The 16,617-nt window shown below is 39.4% G+C and overlaps 1 protein-coding gene across 1 annotated transcript in view; it reads left to right on the top strand.

Moving 5' to 3' along the window:
* CATSPERE (catsper channel auxiliary subunit epsilon) overlaps window positions 1-16,617 on the top strand; it is a 165,102-nt gene that overhangs the window by 74,541 nt on the left and 73,944 nt on the right. Inside the window, exon 7 of the mRNA XM_049867930.1 lies at window positions 15,552-15,610. Within this exon, the coding sequence (XP_049723887.1) occupies window positions 15,552-15,610 (59 nt within the window). The remainder of the gene's footprint in view (window positions 1-15,551; window positions 15,611-16,617) is intronic.

Genomic DNA, 16,617 nt, shown 5'->3' with positions numbered 1-16,617 from the left:
CCAATTGCCATCGAGTCAATCCGACCCATAGCGACCCTATACAACAGAGTAAAACTGCCCCATAGTGTTTCCGAGGAGTGGCTGGTACATTCAAACTGCCGACCTTTTGGATAGCAGCCAAGCTTTTAACCACTGTGCCATGAAGGCTCCCCATGAAGGTTACAACCAAGAAAACCCTGTGGAGCAGTTCTACTCAGTAACACACGAAGTCACCATGAATCTGGATCAACTGCACGGCGACGGGTTTGGTTTTTTGGGAGTTTGTATGCATCACTACTACTACCACTACCACTACTATTACCACCGTCACACCATATGTCGTTAATTCTAAAGTACATTTTTTAAAATATTTGACATCTCTGAAATCAAGATGTCTTATATTCCATGGCATCTTAGATCTGATGAATATCAGTATTATTATTATTAGCATTATTATTTTAGCATCTTGAATTGAAAATTTTTTTTTTTTTTTATATCATACAAATTGGATCACTATAATGTCACAGACTATTGGCTAAAACCAAAAAGTACCGTTGCTGTTGAGTCGATTCCAACTCATAGTGACCCTAGGACAGAGTAGAACTGCCTCATAGGGTTTCCAAGGAGTGCCTGGTGGATTTGAGCTGCTGACTTTTTGGTTAGCAGCCTTAGCTCTTAACCACTTCACCACCAGGGTTTCCAAGTATTGGCTAGTATGGTGTTAAGGATCATAGGTAATCATTGATTTTTAAAAAATGAATATAATATCATACACAAAAATGGATAAAACATTTATGCATGATGTAGCAAATTATTATAAACCAAACACCCATATAATTGCCACTCAAAAAAAAAAAGAACATTAGGAGCAATCAAAGTCCCCTTGTACCTTCCATCATCATAATGTTCTCCCTTTTCCAAGAGCAACCAGAACAGTTGTGGGATGACATCAAGGACATCATACATGAAGAAAACAATAGGTCATTAAAAAGACAGGAAAGAAAGAAAAGACCAAAATGGATGTCAGAAGAGACTCTGAAACTTGCTCTTGAATGTAGAACAGCTAAAGGGAATGGAAAAAATGATTAAGTAAAAGAGCTGAACAGAACATTTCAAAAGGTGGCCCAAGAAGACAGAAATAAAGTATTATAATGAAATGTGCAAAGGTCTGGAGTTAGAAACCCAAAAGGGAAGAAGATGCTTGGCATTTCTCAAGCTGAAAGAACTGAAGAAAAAGATTGAAGCCTCAAGTTGCAATATTGAAGGCTTCTATGGGGATGATATTGAACAATGCAGGAAGCATCAAAAGAAGATAGAAGGACTACACAGAATCATTGTACCAAAAAGAACTGGTCGAAGTTCAATCATTGCAGGAGGTAGCATATGATCAAGAACCAATGGTACTGAAGACCAAGCTGCACTGAAGGCATTGGTGAAAAGCAAGCCTCCAGGAATTGACAGAATACCAAATGAGATGTTTCAACAAATGGATGCAACCCTGGAGGCACTCAGTCATCTATGCCAAGAAATTCAGAAGACAGATACCTGGCCAACCAAGTGGAAGAGATCCATATTTGTGCCCATTCCAAAGAAAGGTGATCCAACAGAATGCGGACGTTATTGAACAATGTTATTAACATCATAGTCAAGTAAAATGTTGCTGAAGACTCATAAGACCAGACTTAATGGTCTGACTGAGACTAGAAGGACCCCAGTGGTCATGGCCCCCAGACCTTCTGTTGGCCCAGGACAGGAACCATTCCTGAAGCCAACTCTTCAGACATGGATTGGACTGGACAATGGGTTGGAGAGGGATGCTGGTGAGGAGTGAGCTTCTTGGATCAGGTAGACACTTCAGACTATGTTGGCATCTCCTGCTTGGAGGGGAGATGAGAGAGTGGAGGGGGTGAGAAGCTGGTGAAATGGACACATGAAGAGAGAGTGGAGGGAGAGAGTGAGCTGTCTCATTAGGGGGAGAGTGATTGGGAGTGTTTAGCAAGGTGTGTATGGGTTTTTGTGTGAGAGACTGACTTGATTTGTAAACTTTCACTTAAAGCACAATAAGAATTATTTAAAAAAAATGTTACTGAAGATAATTCAAAAATGGTTGCTCAGTACACTGACAGGGAAAAAAAAACAGGGAGCTGCCAGAAATTCAAGAAGGATTCAGAAAAGGACTTTGAACAAGGGATATGACTGCTGATGTCAAATGGCTCTTGGCTGAGAGCAGAGATTACAAGAAAGTTGATTGTTCTTGTTGTTGTTAGGTGCCATCAAGCCAGTTCCGACTCATAGCAGCCTTAGGTACAACAGAACGAAACACTGCCTGATGCTGTGCCATCCTCACAGTCATTGCTACGTTTGAGCCTATCATTGCAGACACCGTGTCAATCCATCTCTTTGAGGGTCTTTCTCTCTTTCGCTGACCTGCTACTTTACCAAGCATGAAGTCCTTCTCCAGCAACTGTTCCTTCCTGATAACATGTCCAAAGTACAGGGGATGAAGTCTCGCCATCCTCACTTCTAAGTCGCAGTCTGGCTGTACTTCTTTCAAGACAGATGTGTTTGTTCTTCTGGCAGTTTATGGTATGTTCAATATTCTTCGCCGACACCATAATTCAAATGCATCAATTCTTCTTCATGTGTTTTATTGACTATGCAAAGGCATTCGACTGTGTGTATCATAAGAATGGGAATTCCAGAACACTTAATTGTGCTCATGCAGAACCTGTACAGAGACCAAGTTTGTGTCCATCATCCAATCAATTTTTTCTTATGAATTTCAGAGTGACAGACAACAGCACACTTGCCCTTAATATTTCTAGATATACTAACTAGAGCTAATATTTGCTTAGTGTTTTCTTTCCTTTGAGTTGAATATATATATAAAATACGCATAAAACCTACATATACATTGGGTTATAGCTGTGTAACTCAAACTCCTATCAAAGCGCACGTTACCATCAACCCAAAAGTTTTCTCATGCTCCTTCTTAGTCCATCCCTGTCCCTACCTCCTAGGAGCAAACACTGGTCTGATTTTTTCCACTATAGATTAGTTTTGCCTTTTCTAGAACTTCATGTAAATAGAATCATACAGTACAAGGCTTTTGAATACGGCTTCTTTTACTCAACATATTTTTTGAGTTTCATCCATGTTGTTTGTATCACAGTTTATTTATCCATTCTCCTTTTTATGGGCAGCTGGTTGTTCCCTGTCTAGAGTTACGGGGAAAAAAAAAAAACTGCAATGAATGTTCCTGCATAAGCCTTTTCGTGGACATACATTTTCATTTCTCTTGAGTAAGAGAAATGAAATACACAGGAAAGCAATGCTAGGTCACTGAGTAGACAGAGATTAACTCTTACAAGGAATTGCCGACCCAAAGTGGTTGTCCTATTTCAAACTCCTATCAACAGGGTATGAGAGAACTAGTCGTTCTGTCTCCTTGACAATGTTTGGTGGTGTTGCTCTTTTTTAATTATGGCCATTTTGGTAGTATCTAATGATATCTTACTGTGGTTTTTAATTGCATTTCCCTCATGACTAATAGGAAACCCTGGTGGAGTAGTGGTTAAGAGCTATGGCTGCTAACCAAAAGGTAGGCAGCTGAAATCCACCAGGTGCCCCTTGGAAACCCTATGGGCCAATTCTACTCTGTCCTATAGGGTCACTACGAGTCGGAATTGACTTTACCGCAACGAGTTTGGTTTTGATTTTTTTTTTTTGATAATTTTTGTTGAGCTTTAAGTGAACATTTACAAATCAAGTCAGTCTGTCATGTATAAGCTTATATACACCTTACTCCATACTCCCACTTACTCTCCCCCTAATGAGTCAGCCCTTCCAGTCTCTCCTTTCATAACAATTTTGCCAGTTTCTAACCCTCTCTACCCTCCCATCTCCCCTCCAGACAGGAGATGCCAACACAGTCTCAAGTGTCCACCTGATACAAGTAGCTCACTCTTCATCGACATCTCTCTCCAACCCATTGTCCAGTCCCTTCCATGTCTGATGAGTTGTCTTCAGGAATGGTTCCTGTCCTGGGCCAACAGAAAGTTTGGGGACCATGACCGCCGGGATTCCTCTAGTCTCAGTCAGACCATTAAGTCTGGTATTTTTATGAGAATTTGGGGTCTGCATCCCACTGATCTCCTGCTTCCTCAGGGTTTTTTTGTTGTGCTCCCTGTTAGGGCAGTCATCAGTTGTGGCCGGACACCATCTAGTTCTTCTGATCTCAGGATGATGTAAGTCTCTGGTTCATATGGCCCTTTCTGTCTCTTGGGCTCATAGTTGTCGTGTGACCTTGGTATTCTTCATTCTCCTTTGATCCCGGTGGGTTGAGACCAATTGATGCAACTTAGATGGCTGCTTGTTAGCATTTAAGACCCCAGATGCCACATTTCAAAGTAGGATGCAGAATGTTTTCGTAATAGTATTATTTTGCCAATTGACTTAGAAGTCCCCTTAAGCCATAGTTCCCAAACCCCCGCCCCTGCTTCGCTCACCTTTGAAGCATTTGGTTTATCCCGGAAACTTCTTTGCTTTTGGTCCAGTCCGTTTGAGCTGACCTTCTGTGTATTGAGTATTGTCCTTCCCTTCACCTAAAGTAGTTCTTATCTACTAACTAATCAGTAAAAAACCCTCTCCCACCCTCCCTCCCTCCCCACCTCGTAACCACAAAAGTATGTGTTCTTCTCAGTTTATACTATTTCTCAAGATCTTATAATAGTGGTCTTATACAATATTTGTCCTTTTGCCTCTGACTCATTTCGCTCAGCATAATGCCTTCCAGGTTCCTCCATGTTATGAAATGTTTCACAGATTCATCACTGTTCTTTATCGATGCATAGTATTCCATTGTGTGAATATACCACAATTTATTTACCCATTCATCCGTTGATGGACACCTTGGTTGCTTCTATCTTTTTGCTATTGTAAACAGTGCTGCAATAAACATGGGTGTGCATATATCTGTTTGTGTGAAGGCTCTTGTATCTCTAGGGTATATTCCGAGGAGTGGGATTTCTGGGTTGTATGGTAGTTCTATTTCTAACTGTTTAAGATAACACTAGATAGATTTCCAAAGTGGTTGTACCATTTTACATTCCCACCAGCAGTGTATAAGAGTTCCAATCTCTCCGCAGCCTCTCCAACATTTATTATTTTGTGTTTTTTGGATTAATGCCAGCCTTGTTGGAGTGAGATGGAATCTCATCGTAGTTTTAATTTGCATTTCTGTAATGGCTAATGATCGAGAGCATTTTCTCATGTATCTGTTAGCTGCCTGAATATCTTCTTTAGTGAAGTGTGTGCTCATATCCTTTGCCCACTTCTTGATTGGGTTGTTTGTCTTTTTGTGGTTGAGTTTTAACAGAATCATATAGATTTTAGAGATCAGGCGCTGGTCGGAGATGTCATAGCTGAAAATTCTTTCCTAGTCTGTAGGTGGTCTTTTTACTCTTTTGGTGAAGTCTTTTTTTTTTTTTTTTTAGATGAGCATAGGTGTTTGATTTGTAGGAGCTCCCAGTTATCTGGTTTCTCTTCGTCATTTTTGGTTTTGATTTTTTTTTAATGACGAATAATATTGAGCACTGTTTCATGCGCTTGTATCTACTTACATCTTCTTTTGTGAAGTATTTGTTTAAAGTTTTCCCATCTTTTTGTCAGACTGTTTGTCCTTTTATTATTGAATTTAAAAGTTCTTTATATATCCTGGATACCACTCATTTGTCAGATGTTTTGCAAATATTTCCTGACAGGTTGTATCTGCCTGCTTGTTTTTTTCAATGGTGATTTTATGAGCGGGAATTTTTAACTTTGATACAGTTTTTTTCTTTCATGATTATTACTTTTTGGGATCCTGTCTAGGAAACATTTGCCTAACCCTAAGTCATGAAAATATTCTTCTATGATGTCTTCTAAAAGCTTTATGATTTCAGCATTTATGTTTAGGCCCATGGTCCATCTTGAATGAATTTTTGTGTATGGTATGAGTTAAAGCTTGAGTTTATTTTCCATTTCAATATATAATTATTTCAGCACTATTTCTTGAAAAGGTTTTCTTTTTTTTTTTTTGCATTGGATTTCTTTGACATCTTTATTGATAATCAAATGTCCATGCAAGTGTGGGCTTATTTCTGGGTTCTCTGTTCTGTTCTGTTGATCTATTTGCCAGTCCTTATCATAGTACCACACCGCCTTGATTACTAGGCACAATTAAATTTTGTGTCTGATTTTCAGGGGGTCAGCTACAATAAATTAGAGAACCTTTTAAGAATTTCATAAAAACTTGTTTTCTGTCATCATGACTTGAGCTTAGAGTTTAAATATCTAACTTTATCATTTTATATTTGCCGGTATACCCTGATTAAATGCCCCACTGCACTCAGAAGCCATCCTTATACCTGTGGCTGTTGCCATTCAGTTGATTCCAACCCATAGCGACCCTATAAGACAGAAGAATTGCCCATAGGGTTTCCAAGGAACAGCTGGTGGATTCAAACTGTTGATCTTTTGGCTGGCAGTCATCACTCTTAACCACTGTGCCACCAGGGCTCCACCATCCTTATGGTCATCTTTAATGCCACTAGTGGTTAAATTCTGTAGCTACTTGGTCACCTAAGGTACCTGCTTCAGTAGACATTTATCACAATCAACCACAAGTGATCATTTGGTTATTTTTGATGTGTTGGCATACCATGAATTAGTAGAATCCCTTCCCATTTGCTAGAAGCCCAGTACTGTGGTCTAAGCCAAGGATATCACCAAATCAATCCCTGAAAATATCACTTTGTGGGTCGGTTTCCTGGGACTATGCCCAATACCAAGAACTGTATCAGTAATATCTGGCCAGAAAAATAAAATTCAAATTGGTTGTTTTAGAAGAGATAATTTAACATAGGGAACTAGTAGAACTGGATGTTTGGAAGAATGGAAAAAAAAAAAAAAAAGGAACACTGATATGATATAGAGTTAGTAACTGCGAGAAGTAACTATACCATCTCTAGGGATGGGAGTTTGTGAGTTTGTTGTGCTGTGATGGTTTGTGTGTTGCTGTGATGCTGGAAGTTATGCCACCAGTATTTCAAATACCAGCAGGGTTACCCATGCTGAATAGTTTAAACGGAACTTAAGACAAAGACAGACTAGGAAGAACCGGCTGGTGATCTGTTTCTGAAAATTAACCAATGAAACTCTTAGGGATAACACAATTGTGAGGATGGCACAGGTCCAAGCAACCTTCTGTTCTACAATAGTATATAAGGTCACTATGAGTCAGAGCTGACCTGATGGCACCTAACAGCAACAACAGGTGATGGGAGAACAAAGGGACAAAATTTGAGTTGTAGCAAACTAGAAATTTAGAGGAGGGGCTCCACAGAGCTGGAACCTATACCTCTAAGGAGCAGTCACTGCTCAGCTGGTGCTGGTATCTTAGGAGCTCTGGGAAGGAATCCTGCGGACCTGGGACCCAGATCTCTGAGGAGGGAGCACAACTGAGAGGTGCCTCAAGAGCTCAAAGGATGGCTCCCTTGAAGCTGGAACTCAGATTTCTGAAAAGGGGCATGAGCTGGTGCTGGTATCTCTAAGGAGGCACAAATGCTGGTCTGGGAGCATATTTTCCACTGTTAGTTATTTACCAATTGCTACCACCAGGATGAAGAGCAGTTGCCAGGGTGACACTGACAGGAATAGCGAGAAAAATAGGAAGGAGCAAATCTTCTCACAACCTTGTCTTCCAGACTTCCTCTAGCGCCCTATTTGCAGGACCTAAAAGAGAACCAGCTGGCAAAGAAAAGATGTGATTTGCAGAATCTCAGACTCAGCACCCCAAAGCTGAGGATAGAAGAGTGGGTTTGAAGCTGAGAGACACTGCTAATTAACACTAGTACTTAGGGTGTATATATGCTGAATTTTCATGGTTAAAACAATTTACATTCCTAATAGTGTTTAAGAGATCTTGTTGTCTACCTTCTTGCCAATAACTAGTATAGTCAGACATTAATTTTTGCCCAACTAATGTGCATGCCTCCTCAAAGTAGAGTCAACCTTAATGACATTGATGGAGTCAAGCTTTTGGGACCTTCATTTGCTGATGTGGCATGACTTGAAATGAGAAGAAACAGCTGCAAACACCCATTAATAATCAGAACGTGGGATGTACAAAGTACGAATCTAGGCAAATTGGAAGCTGTCAAAAATGGAATACATGGACATCAATATCCTAGGCTTAGTGCACTGAAATGGACTAGTATTGCCATTTAGAATCAGATACTCATATGGTCTATGTCTTAGCCATCTAGTGCTGCTATAACAGAAATACCACAAGTGAATAGTAGGCTTGAAGTCCAAATTCAGGGCATCAGCTCCAAAGGAAGGCTTTCTTTGTTGAATCTGGAGGAAGGTCCTTGTCACATTCTTCCCCTGGACTAGGAGCTTCTCTGTACAGGAACCCTGGGTCCAAAGGATGCTCTCTGCACCTGGCACTGCTTTCTTGGTGGTATGAAGTACCCAACTCTCTGCTTGCTTCCCTTTCCTTTTATCTTTTGTAAGATAAAATGTGGTGCAGGCCACCCCCAGGGGAACTCCCTTTACATTGGATCAGTGATGTGACCTGAGCAAGGGTGTTACATCCCACCCTAACCCACTCTAACCACAGCCAGAGATTATGATTTATAACACAGAAGAAAATCACAGAATAGAGGACAACCACACAATACTGGGAATCATGGCCTAACCAAATTGACACATATTTGGGGGAACACGATTCTATCCATGATGCTCTATTATGCTGGCAATGACAAATTGAAGAGGAATGGCATGGCATTCAGCATCAAAAAGAACATCTTAAGATCCATCATGAAGTATAATGCTGTCAGTGATAGGATAATGTACATATGATTACAAGGAAGAACAGATAATATGACTATTATTCAAATTTACACACCAACCACTAAGGCCAAAGATGGAGAAAGTGAAGATTTTTACCAATTTCTGCAGTCTGAAATTATCAAATATGCAATTAAGATGCATTGATAACTACTGGTGATTGAAATGAGGAAGTTGGAAACAAAGAAGGATTGGTAGTGGGAAAATATGGCCTTGGTGATAGAAACGATGCTGGAGATGACATGATAGAATTCTGCAAGACCAACGAATTCTTCATTGCAAATACCTTTTTTCAACAACGTAAATGGAGACTATACCTGTGTATCTCACCAGATGGACTATGCGGGAATCAGATAGACAACATCCATGGAAAGAGACGATGGAAAAGCTCAGTATCATCAGTCAGAACAAGACCAGGAGCCGACTATGGAAAAGACCATCAATTGCTCATGTGCAAGTTCAAGTTGAAGAAAATTAGAACAAGTCTACGAGAGCCAAAGTACGACCTTGAATGTACCCCGCCTGAATTTAGAGACTATCTCAAAAATAGATTTGACGCATTGAACACTAATGACCCAAGACCAGACGTGTTGTGGAATGACATCAAGGCCACCATACATGAAGAAAGCAAGAAGTTGTTAAAAAGACAGGAAAGAAAGACCAAAATGGATGTCAGAAGAGACTCGGAAACTTGCTCTTGAACATCCAGTAGCAAAAACGAAAAGAAGAAATGATGAAATAGAAGAGCTAAGCTGAAGATTTCAAAGGGCGACTTGAGAAGACAAAGGAAAGTATTATGATGAAATGTGCAAAGACCTGGAGTTAGAAAACCAAAAGGGAAGAACACACTCTGTATTTGTCAAGCTGAAAAAAACTAAGGAAAAAATTGAAGTCTCTAGTCGCAATATTGAAGGAGTCTAAGGGGAAAATATTTAGAGCCCCACGGGTCTGTCAGTTTGTTGTACTGTGGGGGTCTGCATGTTGCTGTGATGCTGGAAGCTGTATCACTGGTATTCAGATACCGGCAGGGTCACCCATGGAGGACAGGTTTCAGCTGAGCTTCCAGACTAAGACAGACTAGGAAGAAGGGCCCGGCAGTCTACTTCTGAAAAGCATTAGCTCACTCGTCTATGCCGAGAAATATGGGAGACAGCTTCCTGGCCAACTGACTGGAAGAGATCCATATTTATGCCTATTCCCAAGAAAGGTGATCCAATCGAATGTGGAAATTATAGAACAATATCATTAATATCACATAGAAGCAAAATTTTGCTGAAGATCATTCAAAAACAGCTGCAGCAGTATATCGACAGGGAACTGCCAGAAATTCAGGCTGGTTTCAGAAGAGGATGTGGAACCAGGGATATCATTGCTGATGTCAGATGGATCCTGGCTGAAAGCAGAGATTACCAGAAGGTTGTTTACCTGTGTTTTATTGACTATGCAAAGGCATTCGACTGACTGTGTGGATCATAACAAACTATGGATAACGCTGCGAAGAATCGGAATTCCAGAACACTTAATTGTGCTCATGAGGAACCTTCACATAGATCAAGAGGCAGTTGTTCGGACAGAACAAGGGGATACTGATTGGTTTAAAGTCAGGAAAGATGTGTGTCAGGGTTGCATTCTTTCACCATACCTATTCAATCTGTATGCTGAGCAAATAATACAAGAAACTGGACTATATGAAGAAGAATGGGCCATCAGGATTGGAGGAAGACTCATTAACAACCTGCATTATGCAGATGACACAACCTTGCTTGCTGAAAGTGAAGAGGACTTCAAGCACTTACTAATGAAGATCAAAGACCACAGCCTTCATTATGGACTGCACCTCAACATAAAGAAAACAAAAATCCTCACCACTGGACCAAAGAGCAACATCACGATAAAGGGAGAAAAGACTGAAGTTGTCAAGGATTTCATTTTACTTGGATCCACAATCAACAGCCATGGAAGCAGCAGTTGAGAAATCAAAAGATGCATTGCATTGGGTAAATCTGCTGCAAAGGACCTCTTCAAAGCTTTGAAGAGCAAAGATGTCGCCTTGAAGACTACAGTGTGCCTGATCCAAGCCATGGTATCTTCAGTCTCATCATATGCATGTGAAAGCTGGACAATGAATAAGAAGACCGAAGAAGAATTGACGCCTTTGAATTGTGGTGTGGGGGAAGAATATTGAATAAACCATGGACTGCCAAAAAAACGAACAAATCTGTCTTAGAAGAAGCACAACCAGGATGCCCCTTAGAAACAAGGATGGCGAGACTGCGTCTTACATACTTTGGACATGTTGTCAGGAGGGATCAGTCCCTGGAGAAGGACATCATGCTTGGCAGAGTATAGGGTCAGCAGAAAAGAGGAAGACCCTCAATGAGGTGGATTGACACAGTAGCTGCAACAATGGGCTCAAGCATAACAACAATTGTAAGGATGGCTTAGGACTGGGCAGTGTTTCGTTCTGTTGTGCATAGGGTCGCTATGAGTCAGAACTGACTCAACAGCACTTAACAACAACAACGGGAAAATACTGAACAAAACAGAAAGCATCAAAAGAAGATGGAAGAAAATACACAGAGTCACTGTAACAAAAAGAATTGGTCAACGTTCAACCATTTCAGGAGGTAGCATGTGATCAAGAACCAATGGTACTGAAGGAAGAGGTCCAACTTGCACTGAAGACATTGGCAAAAAACAAGGCTCCAGGAATTGATGGAATACCAATTGAGATGTTTGAACAAACAGATGCAGCTCTAAAATCTCATTCATCTGTGCCAAGAAATTTGGAAGACAGATACCTGACCAACTGACTGGAAGAGATCCATATTTGTACCCATTCCAAAGAAAGGTGATCCAACCGAATGTGGAAATTATTGAAAAATATCATTAATATCACACAGAAGCAAAATTTTGCTGAAGATCATTCAAAAGCAGTTGCAGCAGTACCTTGACAGGTAACTGCCAGCAATTCAAGCCAGATTCGGAAGAGGCCATGGAACAAGGGATGTCATTGCTGATGTCAGATGGATCCTGGCTAAAAGCAGAGAATAACAGAAAGATGTTTACCTATGTTTTATTGACTGTACATTCGACTGTATGGATCATAACAAATTATGGATAACATTGCGAAGAATGAGAATTCCAGAACACTTAATTGTGCTCATGAGGAACTTGTACTTAGACCAAGAGGCAGTCATTTGAACAGAACAAGAGGATACTGAGTGGTTTAAAGTCAGGGTAGATGTGTGTCAGGATTGTATCATTTCACCGTACTTATTCAAACTGTATGCTGAGCAAATAATCCGAGAAGTGGGACTCTATGAAAAAGAATGCAGCATCAGGATTGGAAGAAGACTCATTAACAACCTGCATCATGCAGATGACACAACCTTGCTTGCTGAAAGTGAAGAGGACTTGAAGCACTTACTGATGAAGTTCAAAGGCCATAATGTTCAGAATGGATTACACGTCAACGTAAAAAAAAAAAAAAACTAGTAAACAAAAATCCTTCAACTGGACCAATAAGCAACATCATGATAAACAGAGAAAAGACTGAAGTTGTCAAGAATTTCATTTTACTTGTATCCACAATCAATGCCCATGGAAGCAGCAGGCAAGAAATCAAACAACATATTGCATTGGGCAATGTGCTGCAAAAGAACTCTTTCAAGTGTTAAAAAGCGAAGATGTTTCTTTAAGGACTAAGGTGAGCCTGACCCAAGCCTTGGTGGTTTTAATGGCCTTGAATGCATGTGAAAGCTGGACAATGAATAAGGAATACCTAAGAAGAATTGATACCTTTGAATTATGGTGTTGGTGAAAAATATTGAACATACCATGAACTGCCAGAAGAATGAACAAATCTGTCTTGGAAGAAGTGCAGCCAGAATACTCCTTAGAAGCAAGGATAGCGAGACTACATCTCACATACTATGGACATGTAATCAGGAGGGACCAGTCCCTGGAGAAGGACATCATGTTCGGTAAAGTAGAGAGCCATAGAAAAAGAAGAAGACCCTCGATGAGATGGATTGGCACAGTGGCTGCAACAATGGGCTCATGTGTAACAACAATTGTGAAGATGGTACAGGCCAGTGTTTTGTTCTGCTGTACATAGGGTTGCTATTAGTCTTAACCGACTCCATGGCGCCCAACAACAACAACAATCTCTCTCTGTTTAGTTACTGTATTTACACACTCTGTTTAGTTATTGTATTTAAATTTATAGAAGTTTGTTTTTTCTTTTTTAAAATACACTCACGCATTTTATAGTTTCTTCTACACTACAGATATTTTCAAGCTTGTAGTTTAGTTCTGCAAAACTAGTAAGCATATCTGTTTTATAATCCACATCTAATAGTTCCACATCTGAAGTCCGAGCATGTCTGTTTCATCTGTTTTCTCTCCCAAAATTGCTGGTGGCATTGTGGTTAAGAGCTACAGCTGCTAACCAAAAAGTCAGCAGTTGGAATCCACCAGGTGCTCCTTGGAAACTGTGGGGCAGTTCTACTCTGTCTTACACGGCCACTATGAGTCGAAATCAACTCTGCGACAGCGGGTTTGGGTTTTTGGGTTTTTTAAAATTGTTTGTACTGGTTCTTGTTTTCTTGTGTGCTTGATTATCTTTGACTGTGTGCTGTTCATTGTCCTTGAAAAATGTTATTAGCAATTCCCCTAGGTCTAGTAAGAACATGCCTTACTCTGGAGATGATCTGTGTTTGCTATTGTGAGATACCTAGGGGCACTACTGCACTGGGACTTCCTCAAATCCCCTGAGTCACCCAAGCAAACAATTCTGCCATATAAATTGCCTATAGCCACAAATTTTAAGGAGATGATTTTTTCCTTTTCTTTCTTTTTCTGATCACTCAATGGCTGCAGTTCCTGAAGGATTGAGGGAAGGGCAAATTTAGTCCTGGTTTATCCTTACTCTGAGAGTAGAGGTTTCTGACTGCATTCGTTAATGTAGAGAGGATCTCTTATTTAACCCCCTACCTTAAATGCTTCCATTCTCTAGGCTGAAAAATGCTTTTAGGGAAAAAGTAGATTATGGGTGCTGATGTTCTGCCTTACTTTCTAGAGTCCCAATTTCTCTCAGAATATGGACTGGCAGTTCCCACTATCTTGTCAGTTACTTGATACTTTTAAGGTGGCATTTAAAATATCTGACATTTTTAGTATTTCTTGTTTGTTTGCTTTCATGCTTGTTTTTAAGAGGGAGATTTTGTTCGTACAACCTAGTCCACCGCTACTGAAAATGGAAGTCTCCATGTCACCTCTTAATTATTTATAATGATGTGTTTTTTAATAGATGATCACATTTACAAAATATGTTTTTTTAAATATGTCCTTTGTGTGGATATTTTCAGTATTCATAATTTCAAATAATACATATGTATGTAGGTTGAGTTACAGACCCAAGTTCAAATGCTTTTTAAATTACAATAAGCAAAGCTTGGAGAATATAATTATGTTTCACAAAAGGTAATGTTAAAATTTGGAGCCTAATTATGGACAAGGGTATTCTTATAAAGCTATTTTTATGATTACACGTAAAAGAAAGGATCGTGCTTGATAGCATACAGGTATAAATGTCACCATCAGCCCTTTCTTTAAACTTGGAACTGGATTCACTTTTAATTTAATGAACTTCACAGCCTTCAACTCTATCACAAAAGAGTATACGTTTTCCGTTGCACCACTTCCAGTATCTGAGAAAATAAACCTTGTCTCAGAAATAAGTTTTTTTCACTAAGGTTGTTATTTAGAGGCATGGAATCTCTGTTCTCATTACAACTGATTGTCCAAAACCAAATTTAAGCAACCTTTCTCTCTCACTCTTTCTCAATACATATATATCAAGACTTCTGAAAAGTAGTATAGGGATACAGAGATTGTAGTTACTATACTTCAAAAGTGTAGGGCTTATCATTTTCTGCCTCTACTAGCATGTGTGTTCTATAAATGGCTTTACCCTGAAAATATAACATCCTTATGGAATGCTAAAAATTGAGGTGAAACATATCCCAGAGGGAAGAAAACAGCACGATCATACGTAAAAAGTAGATGAGCATTTACCAAAAAAATTACTTACTCAAAAACAACAGAGAAAAGGCTTGGACAAACAATTCCTCATAGTCTCAAAAGTGACAGACGATACAATATCTGTAATAATTCAGAAACCTCAAGGAAGAAATAAAAAATCTCAGAAACAAGGTTATTACAAAATAAAGTAAAACAGGTTTGCTAAGCTCAGGAAATAAATAGAAAATAAGAATAAGAATACTGCAACGACAAAGTCAAATGAGGAAGGAGAGAGGGGCAATATAAATAAAAGTACTATGATGATAGAAAATTAAAAGGAAAAATAACAAAATGTAACAGAGTACATCTAATATATAGATAATTGGAGTTTCTGAAATAGAAAAGAAACTGGGAAAAAAGTGCTAAATACATACATTTTTTCTTAGCTAACAACAACACAAGCTAAAGGGACGTTTAAATCTGTCTTGGAAGTATACATTGTGTCCTAGGAAAATCTGATTTTGAGTCATCAACATTAACACATGCCCTAATGAAGGTGTTTTATGTGAATGGACATGGAAAGCAATATACTACTAACGTGCCCGCCCCACTCCATTCCTGCTTGACATAAACTTTTTAATTTTCTTTTTTAGATATCAACATTTTCTCAGGCTGTAAATTACGAGGCAGTAGGTGATTACTTCAAGTTACAGTAAGTATGATTTTTAAAAGAACCTATTCAATATTAGTTGGCATCAACCTAATGGCAACAGATATGGGGTTTTGGGTTATTTGATATTACATATGCCACTCAGGTCACTGATTTGTAGGTGCTCATCTATTTAAATGGCCTCCTAGCCTTTTAAATATCCAGAATTCAAGTTCCTTTAACTGCCTAAATAGATAAGAAATTAGCGCTTAACTGTATGAAAATGTAAACTATTCCTGGTAGTTAAATGGAAACCTGACCTGTCTGAAGGTTCCCATTCACCCAAATGAAGATGGGAAATAAAAAATTAAAAAAAAAAAAAAAGCTATTTCTTAATTCAGTAATTTTCAAGCACGTTTTATCATTAATTCCTGTCCCAAAGTCTTGTCATTTGGTACTTAAGCAAAAACAAAAACTCTAATATCACAGAAAGGTTTGAATGGGAGTAGAGTCAGATAAAACACCACCTTTGACCCTTGGGATAACATAACACCTAAGCACTTAAAATTTCTGGAGGAAGACAATTAGTCCGAAGTTGTGTCTTGAGGCATTTATATGGCTGTCCTTGGAGTCCCCGGGTAGTAGTGCAAAAGGTTAATGAGCTTGGCTGCTAACTGAAAGGTTGGAGATTTGAGTCCACTCAGCGGCGCCTGGAATAAAGTCCTAGCAATCTCCTTCTGAATGACCCGCCACTGAAAACCCTGTGGAGCACAGTCCTACTCTGACACACATGGCCTTGCCATGGGTCAGGATCAACTAGACAGCAACCGGTTCATGGTTGGCCTCATCGCCCAACTCAATATTTTCTGGAAAAATGGCATTTTTATATGAAAAAGTCCGTTTAGTCTGCTGCTAGTGAGTTTGAGTACCCATTCTATGCCAAGTACTTTCTAAGTGTTTAAAATACATAGTGAACAAGAAAGGTAGAGTACTCTTCTCATGGAACATATCTCTAGTGGGAGAAGACAAACAGCAAGTAAACAAATCAATAAACAAGATAATTCCAAATG

This window comes from Elephas maximus, chromosome 24 (genome assembly GCF_024166365.1).
Source record: "Elephas maximus indicus isolate mEleMax1 chromosome 24, mEleMax1 primary haplotype, whole genome shotgun sequence".
Lineage (NCBI taxonomy): Eukaryota > Metazoa > Chordata > Mammalia > Proboscidea > Elephantidae > Elephas > Elephas maximus.
Note: the sequence above shows the minus strand (reverse complement) of the source record. Positions and strands in the feature narration are given on the sequence as shown.